Source organism: Trichechus manatus, unplaced genomic scaffold (assembly GCF_000243295.1).
Source record: "Trichechus manatus latirostris isolate Lorelei unplaced genomic scaffold, TriManLat1.0 scaffold00044, whole genome shotgun sequence".
Classification (NCBI taxonomy): Eukaryota; Metazoa; Chordata; class Mammalia; order Sirenia; family Trichechidae; genus Trichechus; species Trichechus manatus.
Genome location: NW_004443980.1, coordinates 15081414 through 15100497, shown reverse-complemented (window position 1 = coordinate 15100497; position 19084 = coordinate 15081414). Strand labels below are relative to the sequence as shown.

Here is a 19084-nt window from a genome sequence, read left to right as displayed (position 1 = left end):
AATGCTCACGATCATTAGCCATTAGAGAAATGCAGATCAAAACTACAATGAGATAGCATCTCACCCCAACAAGGCTAGCATTAATCCAAAAAACACAAAATAATAAATGCTGGACAGGTTGTGGAGAGACTGGAACATTTATACACTGTTGGTGGGAATGTAAAATGGTACAACCACTTTGGAAATAGACTTGGGACTTCCTTAAAAAGCTAGAAATAGAAGTACCATACGATCTAGCAATCCCGCTCCTTGGAATATATCCTACAGAAATAAGAGCCGTCGCACGAATAGATACATGCACACCCATGTTCACTGCAGCACTCTTCACAATAGCAAAAAGATAGAACAACCTAGGTGCCCATCAACGGAAGAATGGATAAACAAATTATAGTATATCCACACAATGGAGTACTACACAATGATAAAGAACAATGATGAAGCTGTGAAACATAACATGGAGGAAGCTGGAGGTCATTTTGCTGAGTGAATTTAGTCAGTCACAGAAGGACAAATATTGCATAAGACCACTATTATAAGAACTCAAGAAAAGGTTTAAACACAGAAGACAACATTCTTTGACCATTAAGAGGGTGGGGAGGGAGGGTGAGGGTTATTTACTAACTAGATAGTAGATAAGAATTATCTTAGGTGAAGGGAAGGACGGCACACACTACAGGGGAAGTCAGCACAATTGGACTAAACTAAAGCTAAGAAGTTTCCTGAATACAATCAAACACTTTGAGGGACAGAGTAGCAGGGGTGGGATCCTGGGGACCATGCTTTCAAGGGACATCTAGGTCAACTGGCATAACAAAGCTTATTAAGAAAATATTCTGCATCCTACTTTGGTGAGTGCGGTCTGGGGTCTTAAAAGCTTGTAAGCAGCCATCTAAGATGCATCAGTTGGTCCCAAGCACCTAGAGTAAAGGAGAATGAAGAACACCAAAGACACAACGAAAGTATTAGCCCAAGCGACAGAAAGGTCCACATAAACCAGAGACTTCATCAGCCTGAAACCAGAAGAACTAGACAGTGCCCGGCTACCACAGATGAACATCCTGACAGGGAGCACAACAGAGAGTCCGGGATGGAGAAGAAAGGTGGGGTGCAGAATTCACATTCTAGTAAGAAGACCAGACCTAATGATCTGAGACTGGAGGAACCCCAGAAAACACGGCCCCTGGATTCTCTATCAGTCCAGAACTAAAACAATTTCCAAGGCCAACTCTTCAGACAGGGATTGGACTGGACTGTGGGACATAAAGTGATACTCATGAGAAGTGTGCCTCTTAGCTCAAGTAGACACAAGAGACTAAACGGGCAGCTTCTGTCCAGAGGTGAGATGGGAAGGCAGAGAGGTTTAGGAGCTGGATGGACGGACATGGGGTATCAGGGTGGAAAGGAGGAGCGTGCTGTCACAGTATGTGGAGAGCAATTAGAGTCACATAATAATGTATGTATAAATTTTTGTATGGGAAAAAATTTAAAAAAAAAAAAAAGCCTGTGACCAGCCATCTAAGATACTCTACTGGTCTCACCCCGTCGAGACCAAGGGAGAATGAAGAAAACCAAAGACACAAGGGAAAGATTAGTCGAAAGGACTAACGGACCACAACTACCACAGCCTCCACCAGACTGACTCTAGCAAAATTAGATGGTGCCTGCCTACCACCACTGACTGCTCTGACAGGGATCACAATGGAGGGTCCTGAACAGAGCTGGAGAAAAATGTAGAACAAAATTCTAACTCACAAAAAAAGACCAGACTTACTGGCCTGAGACTGGAGAAACTCTGAGAATATGGCCCCCGGACACCGTTTAAGCTCAGTAATGAAGTCTTTCCTGAGGTTCAGCCTTCGGCCAAAGATTAGACAGGCCCATAAAACAAAATGAGACTACAGGGGCACACTAGCCCAGGGGCAAGGACTAGAAGACAGGAGGGGACAGGAAAGCTGATAATAGGGAACCCAAGGTCGAGAACGGAGAGTGTTGACATGTTGTGGGGTTGTTAACCAATGTCATAAAACAGTATGTGTACCAACTGTTTAATAAGAAGCTAGTTTGTTCTATAAACCTTCATCTAAAGTATAACAAATAAATAAATAAATAAAGTTTGCCACTATGAAATCTACAGATATACCTCATTATGCCTATCTCTGGTAAACTTTTTAATGTCTAAGACTAAATATTCAAACAACCTTTAGTTCCAAATAATCTTCCCAAATATCCCCAATGTCGTTGGACAAGATGTATGAATGTAAATGTACAAAATACAAATGTATGTACCAATTTCTAAAAGTTATAAAAATATTACTACCACTGCACCTCACACTTCTACAGTCTACCTTCCAGTTTGAAATAGCTTACTAGTTCCAACAAAACCAGAAGAGAAATCTTTTGTAAACACCAGGACCTTATCTTACATTTGGATCATAGCTTCCTGGTTTGCTCCCTGTGGCAAGAGTAAAAAAAAGAATATTCCCATCTATTTCCCTACAAACAACTTATCAGAAATACAGAGCTAGGCATATGAGAAGTACTCAGTAAAGATTTGATCAGCCAAACAGGTTTGGACTATCTTACACACACCCTGTTTTGCCATGTTCATCTCAATATATGTAGGAAAGAAGAAAGGGGAGGCAAGAAAGCAGTATGAAATACAGGCCGATGAGAAAGAAAAAGTAATTTCCTTCTCCTGCAGGTCTCTAACTTTCGCAGGTAATGAAGTCACTCAAAATCTACCCAAAAGTTAGAGACTTTTTGTACTCCAAAAACCATAGGCCTGGCACACTCCCTAAAACTGTCCTATAGTGAGGTCTACTGGAGGCACATGCACCTGTAAGGGTGATGTCATCATCATCATCATCTATGATTTCTTCTTCAGCAACATCCAGCGAGCTCTCAGTAATCATGTCATTGGGCTCCTCCACACAGGCTAGGCCAGCATAACTGTTGAGAATATCGGCACCAGGAACATGTTCCACAATTACAGCAGGAAAAATAGCTGGATCACCAAGCTGGGAGGGGTGGGGATAAGAAAAATAAAAAAAGATTAACTGAGTTTTATCTTTGATGAATGCAAAAAAAAAATATTTTATATTGAACATCAATTTGGTTTTTACATCATCAGCTACCTGTATCTTAACAATCCTTCTAGTCTGGAGAGAATACGTTATCTATTGAGACTGAATAAACTATCTATTCTGGGTCTTAATACCCACATCATTGGAAAATCCTATAAAAGTACATTTTTAAGATACAGTTAAATTAAAAAAAGAGATCAATTAATGTACAAGCATGAACCAAGAAGTGACATAAAAAAGAACTGCACAATTAAAATCTCAAAATTTCTTTGACAGAAAAAAAGTACCCTTTATGAGCTTAATAAATATTAAACTGTCACCTGACATATAAACCTTGTTTAACAACAATTTTTGACTCAGGTGAAAAATTCATCTTCAAACATGGATCCAGTCAGACTATAAATTATTACTTGTTTATTATGATTGCTATCACTACTACTAAACATCTATTCATAGGATCACAGAATTTTAAATCTGGAAGGATGCTTAAAATGAGTCCAGGCATCTCATTTTACAAACACAGAAAACTGACCTAGAAAGGGTTTGAAACAATTTGCTAAAAAATCAGTTAATTAGTGGCAAACTTAAGTTACCATTTCTCTTAGCTTATTTTCAAATAATTTCAGACTTTATAGAAAAGTTGCCAAAAAAATTCAAAGAATTTTAATACACCCTTTACCCATATTCAATGTTAACATTTCATCACAGCTACTTTATCATTCTCTTTCTGTATTATTTTTTTCTAATTTGTTTGAAAGTGGTAGACATATTAATCCTTGAACCCTAAATACTTGAGTGTGTATTTCCTAATACACAAATATTATCTTGCATAAAAATAGTACAATTATCAAACCAGTAAATTAACATTGATACAGTACTATTATCAAATCTATTGACCTCATTCAAATTTTTCCAGTTGTCCCACTAATGTTCTTTATAACAAACAAAACTTGTTTTGGTCCAGGATCCAATCCATGGTAATAGGTTTCATTTAGTTATGTTTCTTCGTGACAACTCTATTGATATGGGACAGTTTCGTCTCCTTTAACCTGGATCAGTTCTTTAGTCTTTGACTTTCATGACCTTGAAAAGTACAGGCCATTTGTTTTGTAGAATGTACCTCAATTAGGGTTTGGAAGATATTTCCTCATGATTAGATTTAGTTTATGCATTTTTGGCAGGAATACCGCAGAAATTATTTGTGTCCTCCCAAGCACATCTGCAAGGTGTGGAATCACCTTGCAAAAAGCAATTTGGTCTTTCTTCTCGGTTCCTCTGAGGTGGACCACACCTGAGGCTAATGAATAGGCACTGACCAGACCAAGTAGGAACCACCTGGGGGCCCAGTGTTAACTACATCTCAGGAGGCACAACTTAATCTATCATGGTCATGTGGAGAGGCCCCTCAGAGCCCTGAACCCTGAGACTCAGATGAGCTTCCTTGTTGGTGACCATGCATATTCCTTGAGACATGGAAGCTCCATGCTAGAAACCTTCCCAGACCTCATCCTATGCATCTCTTTGTTTGTATTGTTTTTGGTCATAGGAAATCTGTAGCTGTTTGGTGTATTCTCTGTGAATTCTCTGAGTTGTTCCAGCGAATTATCAAACCTACAGGGGTAGTGAGAGCCAGCAGGAGGTGTTGTCTGCCTATTTGGCAGACTGAAAGTGTCCTTCTAACTAGTAAGGCTTGAACATCTCCAGGTAGCTAGGGTCAGCGACAGAGTGTGCTGCATGAGTGGCTGGCAATGAGGATACAGAAGTAGGAAAGTGAAGACTGGATCTGTCCCCACATTTTGGGGATTTGATTCATACTGATCCTTACCACAAAATTAGCAATGAAGGTGGGATTTACTCACTTCGCCCCTTGCTTAGTGCAACATCGTTATCAGCAGACCCAAAATACCTACTTATCCCGTTACTGCTGATATTATATGGTGGTATCTACTAGGTTTCTCCACTGTAAAGTTACTGTTTTTCCCTTAGTATTTAATAAATATCTTGTGGGGACGATACCTCAAGACTATGTAAATATCCTATTTCTGAAAGAAACATTTACCCATAAAATAATATCTTCTAAAATTTAAGAAAAGTTCCTGCCCATAGACAATAATGTCAGGTACTTTGTTATTTTCTTTGACTAAGTCTGCTAGTCAAGGGAAATCTGCTTATGTTAGATGGATCTTGGTTCAAAGCAGAGAATATCACAAAGATGTTTACTTTGTTTTACTGACTATGCAAAGGCATTTGACTGTGTGGATCATAACAAATTATGGATAACACTACGAAGAATGGGAATTCCAGAAGACTTAATTGTGCTCAAGTGGAACCTGTATATAGACCGAGAGGCAGTCGTTCAAACAGAACGAGGGGATACTGCATGGCTTAAAATCAGGAAAGGTGTGTGTTAGGGTTGTATTCTTTCACCATACCTATTCAATCTGTATGCTGAGCAAATAATCCAAGAAGCTGGACTGTGTGAAGAAGACTGGAGGAGCTTGCAACATGCAGATGACACAACCTTGCTTGCTGAAAGTAAAGACTGGAAGCATTTATTAAGATCAAAGACTACAGCCTTCAGTATGGATTACACCTCAACATAAAGAAAACAAAAATCCTCACAACTGGACCAATAAGCAACATCACAATAAATGGTGAAAATATTGAAGTTGTCATGGATTTCATTTTACTTGGATCCATAATCAATGCCCAGAGAAGCAGCAGTCAAGAAATCAAACGTATTATATTCGGCACATGTGCTGCAAAAGACCTCTTTAAAGTTAAAAAAAAAAACAAAGATATCACCTTGAGGACTAAGGTGCAACTGACCCAAGCCATGGTATTTTTAATTGCCTCATATGCATGCGAAAGCTGCACAATGAGTAAGGAAGACGGAAGAAGAATTAATGCCTCTGAATTATCGTGTTGGCGAAGAATACTAAATATGCCATGGACTGCCAGAAGAACGAAGAAATCTGTCGTGGAAGAAGTACCAGAACGCTCCTTAGAAACGAGGATGGTGAGACTGTGTCTCACATACTTTGGACATGTTAACAAGAGGGAACAGTCCCTGGAGAAGGGCATCATGCTTGGTAGAGTAGAGAGTCAGAGAAAAAGAGGAAGCCTCTCAGTGAGATGGATTGACACTGTGGCTGCAACAACTGGCTCAAATATAGCAACGATCGTGAGGATGGTGCAGGACTGGGCAGTATTTCGTTCTGTTGTACATGGGGTCGCTATGAGTCGGAACTGACTCAATGGCACCTAACAACAAACAACAAAGTCTGATAGACTGAAAATATTTATGGTTTCATTACAACTAAGCAGCCTCAATGTTTAAAACAATATGTGTACAGCACACACGTTAGAGCTTACTTCTGTTATAAGAATTTAATTACCGAAATTAAATATATGATATTATAGGTGCTAAATAGATATTATCCTTGCATTCAAGAATGTTATGTCCTAAGATTTATGGGTAATAACCCTAAAACACATTTGCATCATTTTATTTCAAAATGTTTCTTCCTGTTTCAGAAAAGAGGAAATTAGTCGGAAATACAGTGTCCAAATGACAAAACAGGTTTTAAAACTGAAACCAGGGGCTCAAAAATTGTACTATAAAATACACACACGGAGACAAGAAAGGTATCATATAAACTGGTCACAAGTAAGTATAATCATTTGGTCTTTCCTCTCTGTCTTTTGAGAGGTCAATGCTTCATATGCAAGCCAACTAACACGAACATGAGCTTGTTAAAACACTTCTAAGAGTTTAAGTTAACCTCCTAGTCATTTTCTATCAAAACTGAGTCCAGAATTGAGTTCATTTTCACACAATTTCATTTTATTCTACAACAACCCCATGTGCCAGAAGAGGCTCATCATCTCCATCCACTGACAGATGAAGAATTGGGTTAAAAAATTTGCCCAAGGTCACCCATTAAGTCAGAGATGGTGGCCTGCCAACCTAACTCGGAGGACCTGTACTTGCCCAAAATGAAACGAAAGTATTCCTCCCTTTCTAAATCTATTTGGCTCCTGAAATCTGAGTGGGGAGAAGGACGACAACATTTTTCTGAATCTATATAGTTCCCAAGTTTCAGACAGCTATGGATACTTGTTACTACATTCCTGGTCCTGTTCTACTAACCAGCAGTAAGTGGATCACAGGAATGATTGCTATACTCTCCAGAATTTACAGGTCTCAGGTACACCTTGTCAGACACCACTATAATCAATGCCACTTCTACCCCAGTACCCCCCCTTCAGAGGCAACCACTACTAACAGTTTGTTTCCTAACAGAGCCATTCTATTTGCTTTAAACAATCATTTTAATTGCAGTTCAAAACATTTAGTAACTTTTAAACCATTTAATAAGGAAAATTTTAAACACAAAAAGGAAATGAATTTCCTTTAAAGTGATTAAGAATAAAAAGGTACAAGATTAATGTAATTAATGTCAATGAATTGTACATGTAAAAAATGTTGAAATAGCAAATGCTTTGTTTATATATATATATACACCACAATTTAAAAAGAAGTACAGAGAAAAACAAAAGAATGAAAAGGGACACATAGTTCTGATTTAGAAGGTAGCAAGGAGCCTGATGCCGCAGTGGTTAAGCACTTGACTGCTAACCAAAAGGTCGGTGATTCAAACCCACCAGCCACTCCCCAAGAGAAAGGTGTGGTGATCTGCTTCCATAAAGATTACAGCCTTGGAAACCGTATGGAGCAGTTCTACCCTGTCCTATAAGGTCACTATGAGTCGGGATCAACTCAACAGCAATGGGTTTAACACACAGTAAAAAATAAAAGATTGTGAACCAGAAAACCTAGGCCTTCTCCAACCTTAGTGATGTGACCTTATTTTCCTCATCTTTAAAGAAAGAAGAGTACTGACTGATCCTAAGGTCCCTTCCAGGTGTTCTGTTAAGATGTATTTTAAAGGCATGCATTCTAAATCTGGCTTTAAAACATCACAATATAAGAGATTATTCACTCTTATGGACTAAATGGGGCAGAGAGTGGCATGCACAGTGGCCACATGGCTGTTGTCTCTGCTGTTCTATTAGTGAACATTTATTGACACTTTAGTATGCACCATGTATTTTGCTTATTGCTTTACATGGATTATCACCTTATTTAATCATCACAAAATCCTTGAAGGGAGATACACTAGAATATCCATTTTATACAGGGGAATACTGAGTCAAGGGGAAATAAATAATTCACTGCAAGCCATAAGTGATAGAACTGTACCTTGAACTGACACCGGTGTCCATATTCTTTACCTATGCACTATTATGGTCAGCCTTCCACATGGTACAGTACTGTCTTGTTAGCATATTTACTTGGCTCTGTTTAGAACAACAGAATAGGTAAGGAGTTGTGTTTGAAGGTGGGGGTATTACTTTCAGTATCATCTTTTTCAGGATTTCTCCAATCTCAGTCTATTATAAACCTTCTTTTGGCCATAGCCAGTTACTCCTGATTCCCAGGTTACCTAGTCTCCTTCCCAGTTTCACTCCCGTTTTAGCCACATAGTCTTCTCCTCCTGAGTCACCTGCTCCTTTCATGAAAAGCTTGGGCCTTTTCCAGTCCACTGAAATGAAAATGTGCCTTCAAAACTGTTCATCTCTAATTTATCCAGGGTGCTCTTAATCGCTATACAAGAAACAGACTAATGCTGGATCTTCATAAGTCTATGTACAGTTAGGTAAGAGGTCTAAGTCTGTACCTCACTACCACAAATGAAAAGAAAATGCACACTCCAGAAGCTCCAGCTGCAGGCTCATAATAAACTCCTGCCTTTTAAACTAGATTAGCAACTGGCTTAAACCTGAGTCATCAGGAACCTAAAAACACTATAATCCCACATTTTAAAATTCCTTATAGAAATCTGGTTCCCTACCTCTTAAACGGAGGCATGTCAAAATTTCCAAGGCTGTATTTTCCTAGACTTAAAAAATAAATAAAATATTGGGATCAAATTTAAAGTCTATCATTTAATTTAAAGCCTATCATTTGACAATTGGTTCCTTCTACCCTAAATAATTTCTGCAGCTTATGGCAATAAGGATATGTATAATCTTGTTACTATTTCAAAATTAAGATCAGACATTATTCTTTGGGCTTCTTCTCTGAAGACCATCAAACCTTATCCACCTCGCTTCTTCTATGTCATTTTAACCAGACCTCTTCCCAAAGTCTATTTAAAAGGGAAGCTTCAGGAAGGTCAGAGCTATTCATAAAATGGCCATACTCCTAATAGTTATCTATAAGATCTATTACGTCCTTTCAAGAAAAGAAGGTACTCTCAACAGCAACAACAAAATAATTACAACTACATTTTTAAACAATTCTAAGCAATAGAAAGAAAGAAAGAAAAAAAGGTACTGGACATATCCTTACGGTCCTAACAAAAATGTTACACTCCACTTGGCTGATGACTTTTTTTTTTTTAATGGCTGTCTAAACAAACTCAAAAACCTCTCCTCTATGGGGACTTTTATTTGAAAACCTCCCTCAACTCTTTGAGTTGTTATCAACCCTGGCTGTATATTGGGAAACTTCTACAAATATCAAAACCTGGGCCCACAAGGGATCAAATAAATCAGAATCTCGGGGCGGGGGGGAGGCGGGTGTAACCAGGTCATATCATTAAAGCTTCCCAGGTGATTCCAATGTACATCCAGGATTCAGAACCACTGCTTTAAAGAATTACAACATTCACAACTTCACTCCCTAAATTGAGACAACTCTAATTACTCGTTTAAATGTCTGGGACACTAGTACTCCAAAGAAACACACAGGTTATTATGAGATCTTTTGCTGTTTAGCAGCTGAAGACTATTTTCCCACTTGTTTTTGGAACAGAACCAAAATAAATCACAAATGACAGGAAGACCTCTTGGGGTTAAAATCTATCATAGATCAGAGAGTTTTCAAAGCATCAGTTTCTATAACAAAATTATATGGTAGTCATAAGCTAACTTTTAACTGTTCTGTAACTTTACTGAAGGTCTTAACTGCTGCAGAAAGAAAAATACATGCACCAATTTCCCTTTTCTATTAGCTGCAGGTAAATTTAGAACATTTGTTGAAAGCAAAACTTTAACAAACTCTGTAGCAGCAATAAAAATCAAACCAACTTTTAGCAGGAAACAGACAGTTCCCCAAATTTTAACACCGTCTGTTATACAGTTTCCATTTGTTGTGGTGGATCACAAATGTGGCAATACCACCAAGCCAAAAAGAGAAGGAAAGAGACCAATCTGTAAACAGTACAAGATGTTTCTACCCTAAGGAGGCTTGCTTGTTCCCTCAATATACCACAAACTAAAATTCTAGGAGAGTATTTAAGAAACTGTGGATCATTATTCCAACTCTATTAAGAAATAAAATTGTTCAACAGGCTTTTGGATTAAAAAAAAAACAAACAAAAAAAAAGCATGAGAGCTTTCAAACAACTTGTTCGCCAAGCTTCCCTAACAGCAGACTCAATCTGGTAAGCTGTTGTGAAATATCCTGCCAAGATTCTCTATGAAACAACTTAAAATGAAATACCTAGCAAACGTTTTCTAGAAGAACAAGCAAATTAAAAACCATTTTTAAAAAATTTCCCGAATGGAGAGAGTCCTTTTTCAAGGCAGGTGCAAAATCAGCACACTTTCAACTAATTTATGCCACCTCTTTGCCTCAAGACCAGGAGTGCCTTAGGGCCTTTGGTGTTAGGTGCTGTTGAGTCAATCTGACTGATAGCAACCCCATGTGACAGAGTAGAACTGCCCCATAGGGTTTTCTAGGCTGTACTCTTTACCGGAGCAGACTGCCAGGTCTTTCTCCTGCAGAGCTTCTGGGTGGGTTTGAACTGCCAACCTTTAGGTTAGCAGCGCTTAACCACTGTGCCACCAGGGCTCCTCAGGGCTCCTTATGTTGTTGTTGTTAGGTGCCCTCAAGTAGATTCCTACTCATAGTGACCCTACACGACAGGGATTTCCAAGGCTGTAATCTTTATGGAAGCATAATGGGTCGCTATGAGTCAGAATGGACATGACAGAAATAGGTTTGGTTTTTTTTTTTTTTGGTTTCTCTTGCTGAGTGGCTGGTGAGTTCGAACCACTGACCCTCTGGATAGCAGCTGAGCACTCAACCACTGTGCCACCAGGGCTCCTTATAGTCCTGCAATAATCTTAAACAGCTGCCCCCACTCCAAGGTTGTTCTAATACACATACAAACTAAACACAGTGCTCATGCTATGAAAACACATCTTTGAGACAAATTTCTATGCCCTGCCTTCCAACCAGACTGCTGCCCCAAAGCCTTATCCTAGGAAGACACTTTTTTGAGGTCTTTTGACTTATTCTTGAAATAATACCCTTTACCTTTGATTTAAAAATCAAAAACAAAAAACAAACATTTCACTGCATCGTGACACAATCTGACAATATTCTGCCATGCAGCAAATACATTACATGTCCACATGGCGAAAATAGGGCATAACACAAGTGCTGGACTCTGGAGTTAGAAGGACACTTACCTAAGTGCAGGCTCCACCATGTCCTGAGTGTTAGAACTCAGGCAAGCTATTTAGCCCCTCTGAGCTTTAGTTTCCTTGTCCATCTAATGTAGGAATAATAGTATCTTCTAAGGTTGTTGTAAGAATTAAGTAACATTAATTACTTGATATACTTATGGCATATATCAGTATAATATTTTGATGATGAAAGTCTTTCGTATTTGATTTAGACAGAAATAAACACTCTTAAAAGATGGCTTACTAAAATCTCACAGACAGGCATTTTTTTCTCCTTTGAAATGAGAACAGTCCTTTCAGACAATTGGTGAACAAACTTAACCATTTACAATCAGCAACAGCCATTTACCTTCAATTAGAAGCAGAAGGTGGATAGACGTTTTCACTTTGGGAAAATTTATTAAGCTGTACACTTAGGAATTTTGCATATTTTTGCATATAAGCTATACTTCAATAAAAAGTATAAAAAACAGGTCTATCTGATGGGAGAAAGAGAACTTCAAAATGTCTTCAATTATTTTTTCTTTCGTTTCTCTCAACTCTCAGCATTGTTCTGAGACGGAAGGGGAAGCAGAGCAGTTGGGAGGAGGGGGCTGGGACCAGATCAAACACTATGATGGAATTCCTTCATCATCTCATAAAAACCATTATAAAACCAAAGGCAATCTCTAGACACAACACATCTATATGGACATACACACAAAGAAATTGGGATGACTCGTGAACAAAATAAATCAAAACTGACATCCTTTAAACAAGCTCCCACAGCACATCTGAAAAAATATTTCTGGGACTAGGTAATACATGAACATTCAGACTCCAGAAGTATAAAACATTATTATTATTGTCCCTCTCCCCATAAAACTCTGCTCCCCAACAGCTACCAGTGCTACCAGTATCCAAAGTACACTTTAAATGACTTCAGGAATTGACGTATTAAAACAAGGATTGTGTAACAGAGATCCAGAGCCCAGCACAAAATAAGGTTAACAACAGTTGCCATACCATACAGGGTTATTATGAGAATCACAAGAGAAAATCCATTATCACAAATAGGGCCTGGCAAGGGTGAGAGACCGTAAGTATTAGCCCTTATTACTATACTTAAGCAAAATATCCATCTTGAGATTAGCCTATTGTTCGTGTGTGCCAAATTTTGGAATCAGTGTTGTAAGTGGCTTTGTAAGAATGAATCAGGAAATTTCTCTCTCTTAATTGAAACTGTTTAAATAGTTCACTAAAGTTTAAAATAACTCATTCATTAAACTGTTTGGACCGACCAGTTTTACTGCACTTTTCTCAATTTCTTTCACTGTTACATTGCATTTTCATTTTAAACAAAATACCAAATCTGGATTACTATGCCATTCAAAAAACTTTAAAAATATTAACTCAAGTGATATATCAAATCTCACATTCTCCATTATCCCTTAACAAAATATTAACAAATACAAATATTGTCAAGAAAATTAATCAAGAAGTAAATGAACAGCTAATAAGGCAAATTACCCACTGGTAGATAATCCAAAAGCATGCGTTATTAAATCATAATTGGTATCCAGATACCGTTAGTAAATAAACTAGTGAGGTTATTTTGAACAGTAAGTACTCTGGTGACTTTGTAACGCTACCCTCGGAATCTATTACAGGTGAAAGATTCTAATATAGTTCTAGTTATTGAGTAACAGATCCAAGAAAATATTCTCCTGTAGAAAATGGGAAGAACACTGCCTCTCTCTATCATAAGGTGATTTGTGAGAATTAAAGTGTATGTAGAGAAGACACTGTAAACTATAAAAGGGCTGTACAAAGGCAGGTTATTTTTACACTGCGTTCAAGACTAAAGCAAGTAATGTTTTCTTGGCACAGAGGTTAACATCCAAAGCAGCATCAGAGGGCAGGATTTCAATACATGCTTCTGTCAGACCCCTTATTTCCTAATGGCTCCTTCTTCAGTATCCTAGTTTTCATTTATTACATACCTGCTACAAATATCATGATGTAGGTAAATATTGTGCTAACCAAAGGGTTGGTGGTTCCAACCCACCGCCACTTCGTGGGAGAAAGATGTGCCAGTCTGCTTTTGTAAAGATTACAGCCTAGGAAATCCTATAGGGCAATTCTACTCTGTTCTATAGGGTCACTATGAGTCAGAATTGACTCGATGGCAATGGGTAATCTGACTCCAGAGTCCATAAGCTTAATCACTAGGATAGACTGCAAGTACAGGATCCTACAGACAAACTGCAGTCATAATGAAAGTTTCATCTCAGTTAAAGCTTGGGCTTAAAAATATAGTTAACTTCTTAATGAATACGTACGGTATTAGAGCTACAGTTGGAAAAAGGTTTACTTTAATTCCCCGTGGAGTTGATTTAGCAAAGTCTGATCTCTGTTTAGGTCTTTCTTGACAATTAGCCTTCTTTAAGTCTTTGTCCAGATTTTTCTTTTAACCAAGTTAAATTACAACTTGGCCATGCATCTCAAAATCTAAAATACTTACTGAGAACAATCTAAGTTTTCTTACTAAAGAGCCCACTTTAAAAACTTAATATATTCAGCAGGTTAGGTATGTGTAACTACGTGTGAACAGGATCAGTTTAGGTAAAGAAACAGATTTGGGGGCAGGTAGTAAACTTTACCACCACCCATCTGTCAGTTTATCATATTGTGCTGGCTTGTGTATTGCTACAATGCTGGAAACTATGCCACCGGTATTTCAAATAACAGCAGGTCACCCATGGTGGACAGGTTTCAGTGGAGCTTCCAGACTAACACAGACTAGGAAGAAAACCAACCAAAATCAAACCTATTGCCCTCGAGTCAATTCCAATACACAGTGATCCTACAGGACAGAGCAGAACTGTCCCATATGGTTTCCGAGGCTGTAATCTTTACCGAAGCAGACTGTCACATCTTTCTCCCGTGGAGCAGCTGGTAGGTTCAACCTACTGATCTTTCAGTTAGCAGCCAAGTTCTTAAGCACTGAGCCACTAGAGCTCCTTTAGGAAGAAAGGCCTGGTGATTTTCCAAAATTGGCCAATGAAAACCCTATGGATCACAGAATGTTGTTCAAGACTTTGACTCTCTTACTTTGGACACGTCATCAGGAGGGACCTATCGCTGGAGAAGGACATTGCATTTGGTGAAGTAGAGGGCCAGTGAAGGAAAGGGAAACCATCAATAAGATGGACTGATCCAATGACCGCAACAATGGACTCAAACATATCAATGATCATGAAGATGGAGGACTGGGCAATGTTTTGTTCTGTTATATACATGGGGTTGCCATGAGTTGGAGCCAACTCAACAGCAACTAAAAAGTAAACTTTAGCTACATTTAAATGTTTACTTACAAACTAACTAGATAATAAACATCACAGTAGTCACTACCAGATTGGTAAATGTTTTCAACATGCAGATTCCATGTATCTCAAATAATTTAAATAAAATTACAATAAAGGAGCAATTCCTGCTTCTAAAAGACAGACTTTGAAAAGAATCTCATATGATACATACAAAGCATAGAATAAAGTGAGGCAAGCCATCCCTGAATACAGGCATGCTGGCTACAAAAAAGCCTTTCTCTGAACAGAAAAGTCACACTAGCTGATCACAGGCAATGACACATACTAGAGCCAGACAAAAAAACAGAACACCACCAAGTCGAGCTATGCAAAACCAAATTTATAATGTTACAATATTAAAGAGAGTACTCCCATAGAGAATTAATCTGCCAGATTTTTAAATCCTGAGTGAAAAGTTAATTGGCTTATCTTAGAATCAAACCAGCCATTCCCAAAAGTCAAAAGAAATATAAGAAAATATTTTTTAAAAAGCTGAATAGGAGGCAGTGCCAAGATGGCGGAGTATTAAACGCCTCCTGTGGTCCCTCTTATAACAAAGACCCGAAAAAACAAGTGAATCGATTACATATGGCAATCTAGGGGCCCTGAACATCAAAAGCAAAGCAGAAAAATCAAACTGATGGTGGGGTGGCGGGAGGGAGACACGGTTTGGAAGCAGTGAAGAATTACCAGACCTGCATCCCTCAGGCCAGACTGGCTGGTGTGTGTGGTGAGGCAAGCAGTGGCGCTAGGGAGGCGTGTTCCACATTGGGAGAGACCCAGCGGCAGGAGGTTTACTCGGGCCTCCAGAACCTGTGAAAAGCAGCACTCAATCGGCAAAAAAATAAGTACCTGTATATGACCTACCGCCTGGATCAAAAAACACCCCCTTTGGGAAAAATTTCTCTGCCATTTACCTGCCCCCTCTGCACTCTGCACCGGTTCTTGGGCTGGCTTCAATGATTGCCAAGTCCCCTGAGCCAGAAGTAGGAGCCATCACACACCCTGGGCCATTCTCCTGGCCTTGGAGAGGGAACAAATTAACAAACAGGAAAAAATAATCTGCCAGCTCCTCTAAGCCAGGAACTCAGAGTAGGCACAGCTCCTTTGCTTAGGCACAAGCATAAGGGGTAAAAAGACTTTGAATGCCTTTTACCCCTGCATAGACCTGTGTGGGCCCGTTTCAACAGGGTAGGCCCTCATTACCATAATACAACAGGGTATACATGAAGCCACAGGTTCATGACATTTGACACTGCTCTGCCCATTAAGCAGGGTCCTCACTTACCCACATCAGGGGCCTAAGGACTGGTGGCTCTACCCACACCACCTAGCTACCCATGACAGGGGTCCAATAATAAGTGGTACCTCCCAGTCCTTACAGCCAACAGCACTGGATGCTCACAGTCCAGCCACAAAATCCACCCACCTACACACTCTAGGGAACACGGACAAGCTCTCCTCCCAGATGCTCAGGGGCAGCAGTCAGCCCCTTGCCTTGCTCAGCACATAACCCCCTACTGCAGCCAGATACCTGTGCCTAAACCAATCACCCCTGCCTGTCTAGGACTGTAGGTGAGAGCCTGTGCCACACACTTGGTAGCCAACTACCTTGACACCTGAGCTGAATCTATACAAGAAAAGTAAACAGACTCCAGGGCCCACATACCTAGTAACAGATCTAACCACCTGGTGACAAGACACTAGGGCTTCAAAGGTGCCGATAATCAATCTAGCTCACACAAGCAGCCTATTTGGGCATATTAAAACAAAACAAGAAGCTAGGACACAGTAAGCAAACATAAAATAAATAAACATAATAACTTATTTATGGCTCGGAGACAACAGTCAATATCAAATCACATAAAGAGACACACCATGATGGCTTCATTCAACAAGCTCCCAAAACAAAGAATCAAGAAATCTTCCAGAGAAAGAGAACTTCCTGGAATTACTGGAGGTAGAATACAAAAGATTAATATACAGAACTCTTCAAGAGATCAGGAAGGAGATCAGTCAAAACGCAGAACAAGTAAGGAACACATGAAGCAATAGTGGAACTTAAGAAGATTAGAGAAGAGCACGATGACAAATTTAACAGCCTGCAAGAATCCACAGAGAGACAGCAATCAGAAATCCAGAAGCTTAACCATAAAATTTGAGAATTAGACAACTCAATAGAAAGTCATGTGAGCAGAATTGAGACAATTCAGAATGGGTGAGACTGAAGATAAAGTATTTGTACCAACTTATTTGAGGAAATATCAGACAGGAGAACTTAAAAAAATGAAGAAACCCTTAGAATTATGTGGGACTCTATCAAGAGGAATAACCTATGAGTGACTGGAGTACCAGAACAGAGGGGGATAACAGAAAAAACAGAGAGAATCGTTGAAGATTTCTTGGCAGAAAACTTCCCTGATATCGTGAAAGATGACAAGACATCTATTCAAGATGCTCATCAAACCCCAGATAAGGTAGATCCCAAAAGAAGGCCACCAAGACATATTATAATCAAACTTGCCAAAACCAAAGATAAAGAGAGAATTTTAACAGTGGCTAGGGATAAACGAAAAGTCATCTACAAAGGGAAGTCAGTAAGACTAAGCTCGGACTACCCATCAGAAACCATGCAGGCAAGAAGGCAATGGGATGACATATATAAAGCCCCGATGGAAAAAAAATTGCCAGCCAAGGATTATATATCTAGCAAAACTGTCTCTCAAATACGATGGCGAAATTATGGCATTTCCAGATAAATAGAAGCTTAGGGAATTTTCAAACACCAAATGAAAATTACAAGAAATACTGAAGGGAGTCCTCTGGTTAGAAAATCAATAACATCAGATAAAAACCCAAGACTACAAAACAGGGCAGAGCGACAAGATATCAACTCAGATAGGGAAGTCAAACACAAATACATTAAAGCTAAAACACTGAAAATAGGGAAAAAGAGACGTCAATATGTAAAAGATGACAACTTTAAAACCAAAAAGAAGGACTCAAAAATGAAGTCAGAGATCTTTCATATGGAAAGGAGATATAAAGTCAAGTCAAGTCAAGGCAATATAAAGAAATAAAAGACTGGTTTAGACTTAGAAAAACAGGGGTAAATATTAAGGTAACCACAAAGAAAATTAACAATCCTACACATCAAAATGAAAAATAAGAAAAACATAAAGACTCGGTAAATACAAAATCAACAACAATGAAAAAGAAAGTACATAAAGAAAAATGACTCAGCACAGAAAATTAAGTAGAACAATCTGTCAACAACACAGAAAAAAAGACATCAAACTGAAAGCACTAAACTCATATCAATAATTACACTGAATATAAATGAACTAAATGAACGAATAAAGACAGACACAGAGAGTGGCAGAGTTGATAAAAAAAAACACGATCCATCGATATGCTGCCTACAAGAGACACACCTTAGACTTAAAGACACAGACTGAAACTCAAAAGATGGAAAACAATATATCAAGTAAACAACACTCAAAAAAGAGCAAGAGTGACAATATTAATCTCTGATAAAGTAGACTTTAAGGTAAAATCCACCACAAAAGATAAGGAAGGACACTATACAGTAATTCAAAAGTCAATATACCAGAAGGACATAACTGTAATAAATATTTACACACCCAATGAGAGGGCTCCAAAATATATAAAACAAACTATAAAAGCATTGAAAAGAGAGACTGGCAGCTCCACAATAATAGCAGAAGAGTTAAACACATCACTTCCAATGAAGGACAGAACATCCCGAAAGAAACTCAATAAAGATCCGGAAGATCTAAACGCCATAATCAACCAACTTGATCTCATAGACATATACCAAACACTCCACCCACAAGCAGCCAAGTATACTTTCTTTTCCAATGAGCATGGAAAATTCTTCAGAATACACCACATATTAGGCCATAAAGCAAGCCTTAACAAAATCCAAAGCATCGAAATATTACAAAGCATCTTTTCTAACCATAAAGTCATAAAAGTAGAAATCAATAACAGAAAAAGCAAGGGGAAAAAAATCAAATACATGGAAACTGAACACCACCTTGCTCAAAAACTACTGGGTTACAGAAGAAATTAAGGATGGAATAAAGA

General features: G+C 38.6%; 1 protein-coding gene across 13 annotated transcripts in view; it reads right to left on the bottom strand.

Moving 5' to 3' along the window:
* The window catches only part of ELF1 (E74 like ETS transcription factor 1), a 151751-nt gene that overhangs the window by 49184 nt on the left and 83483 nt on the right, over positions 1-19084 (bottom strand). For 10 of the 13 annotated variants that reach the window (XM_023731643.1, XM_023731646.1, XM_023731647.1 and 7 more), the window contains one exon: positions 2837-3017. In XM_023731643.1, the coding sequence (XP_023587411.1) occupies positions 2837-3017 (181 nt within the window). Of the gene's footprint in view, positions 1-2836; positions 3018-8349; positions 8448-19084 lie in introns of all 13 variants that reach the window. The other 3 variants (XM_023731650.1, XM_023731648.1, XM_023731651.1) reach the window with 1 other exon arrangement.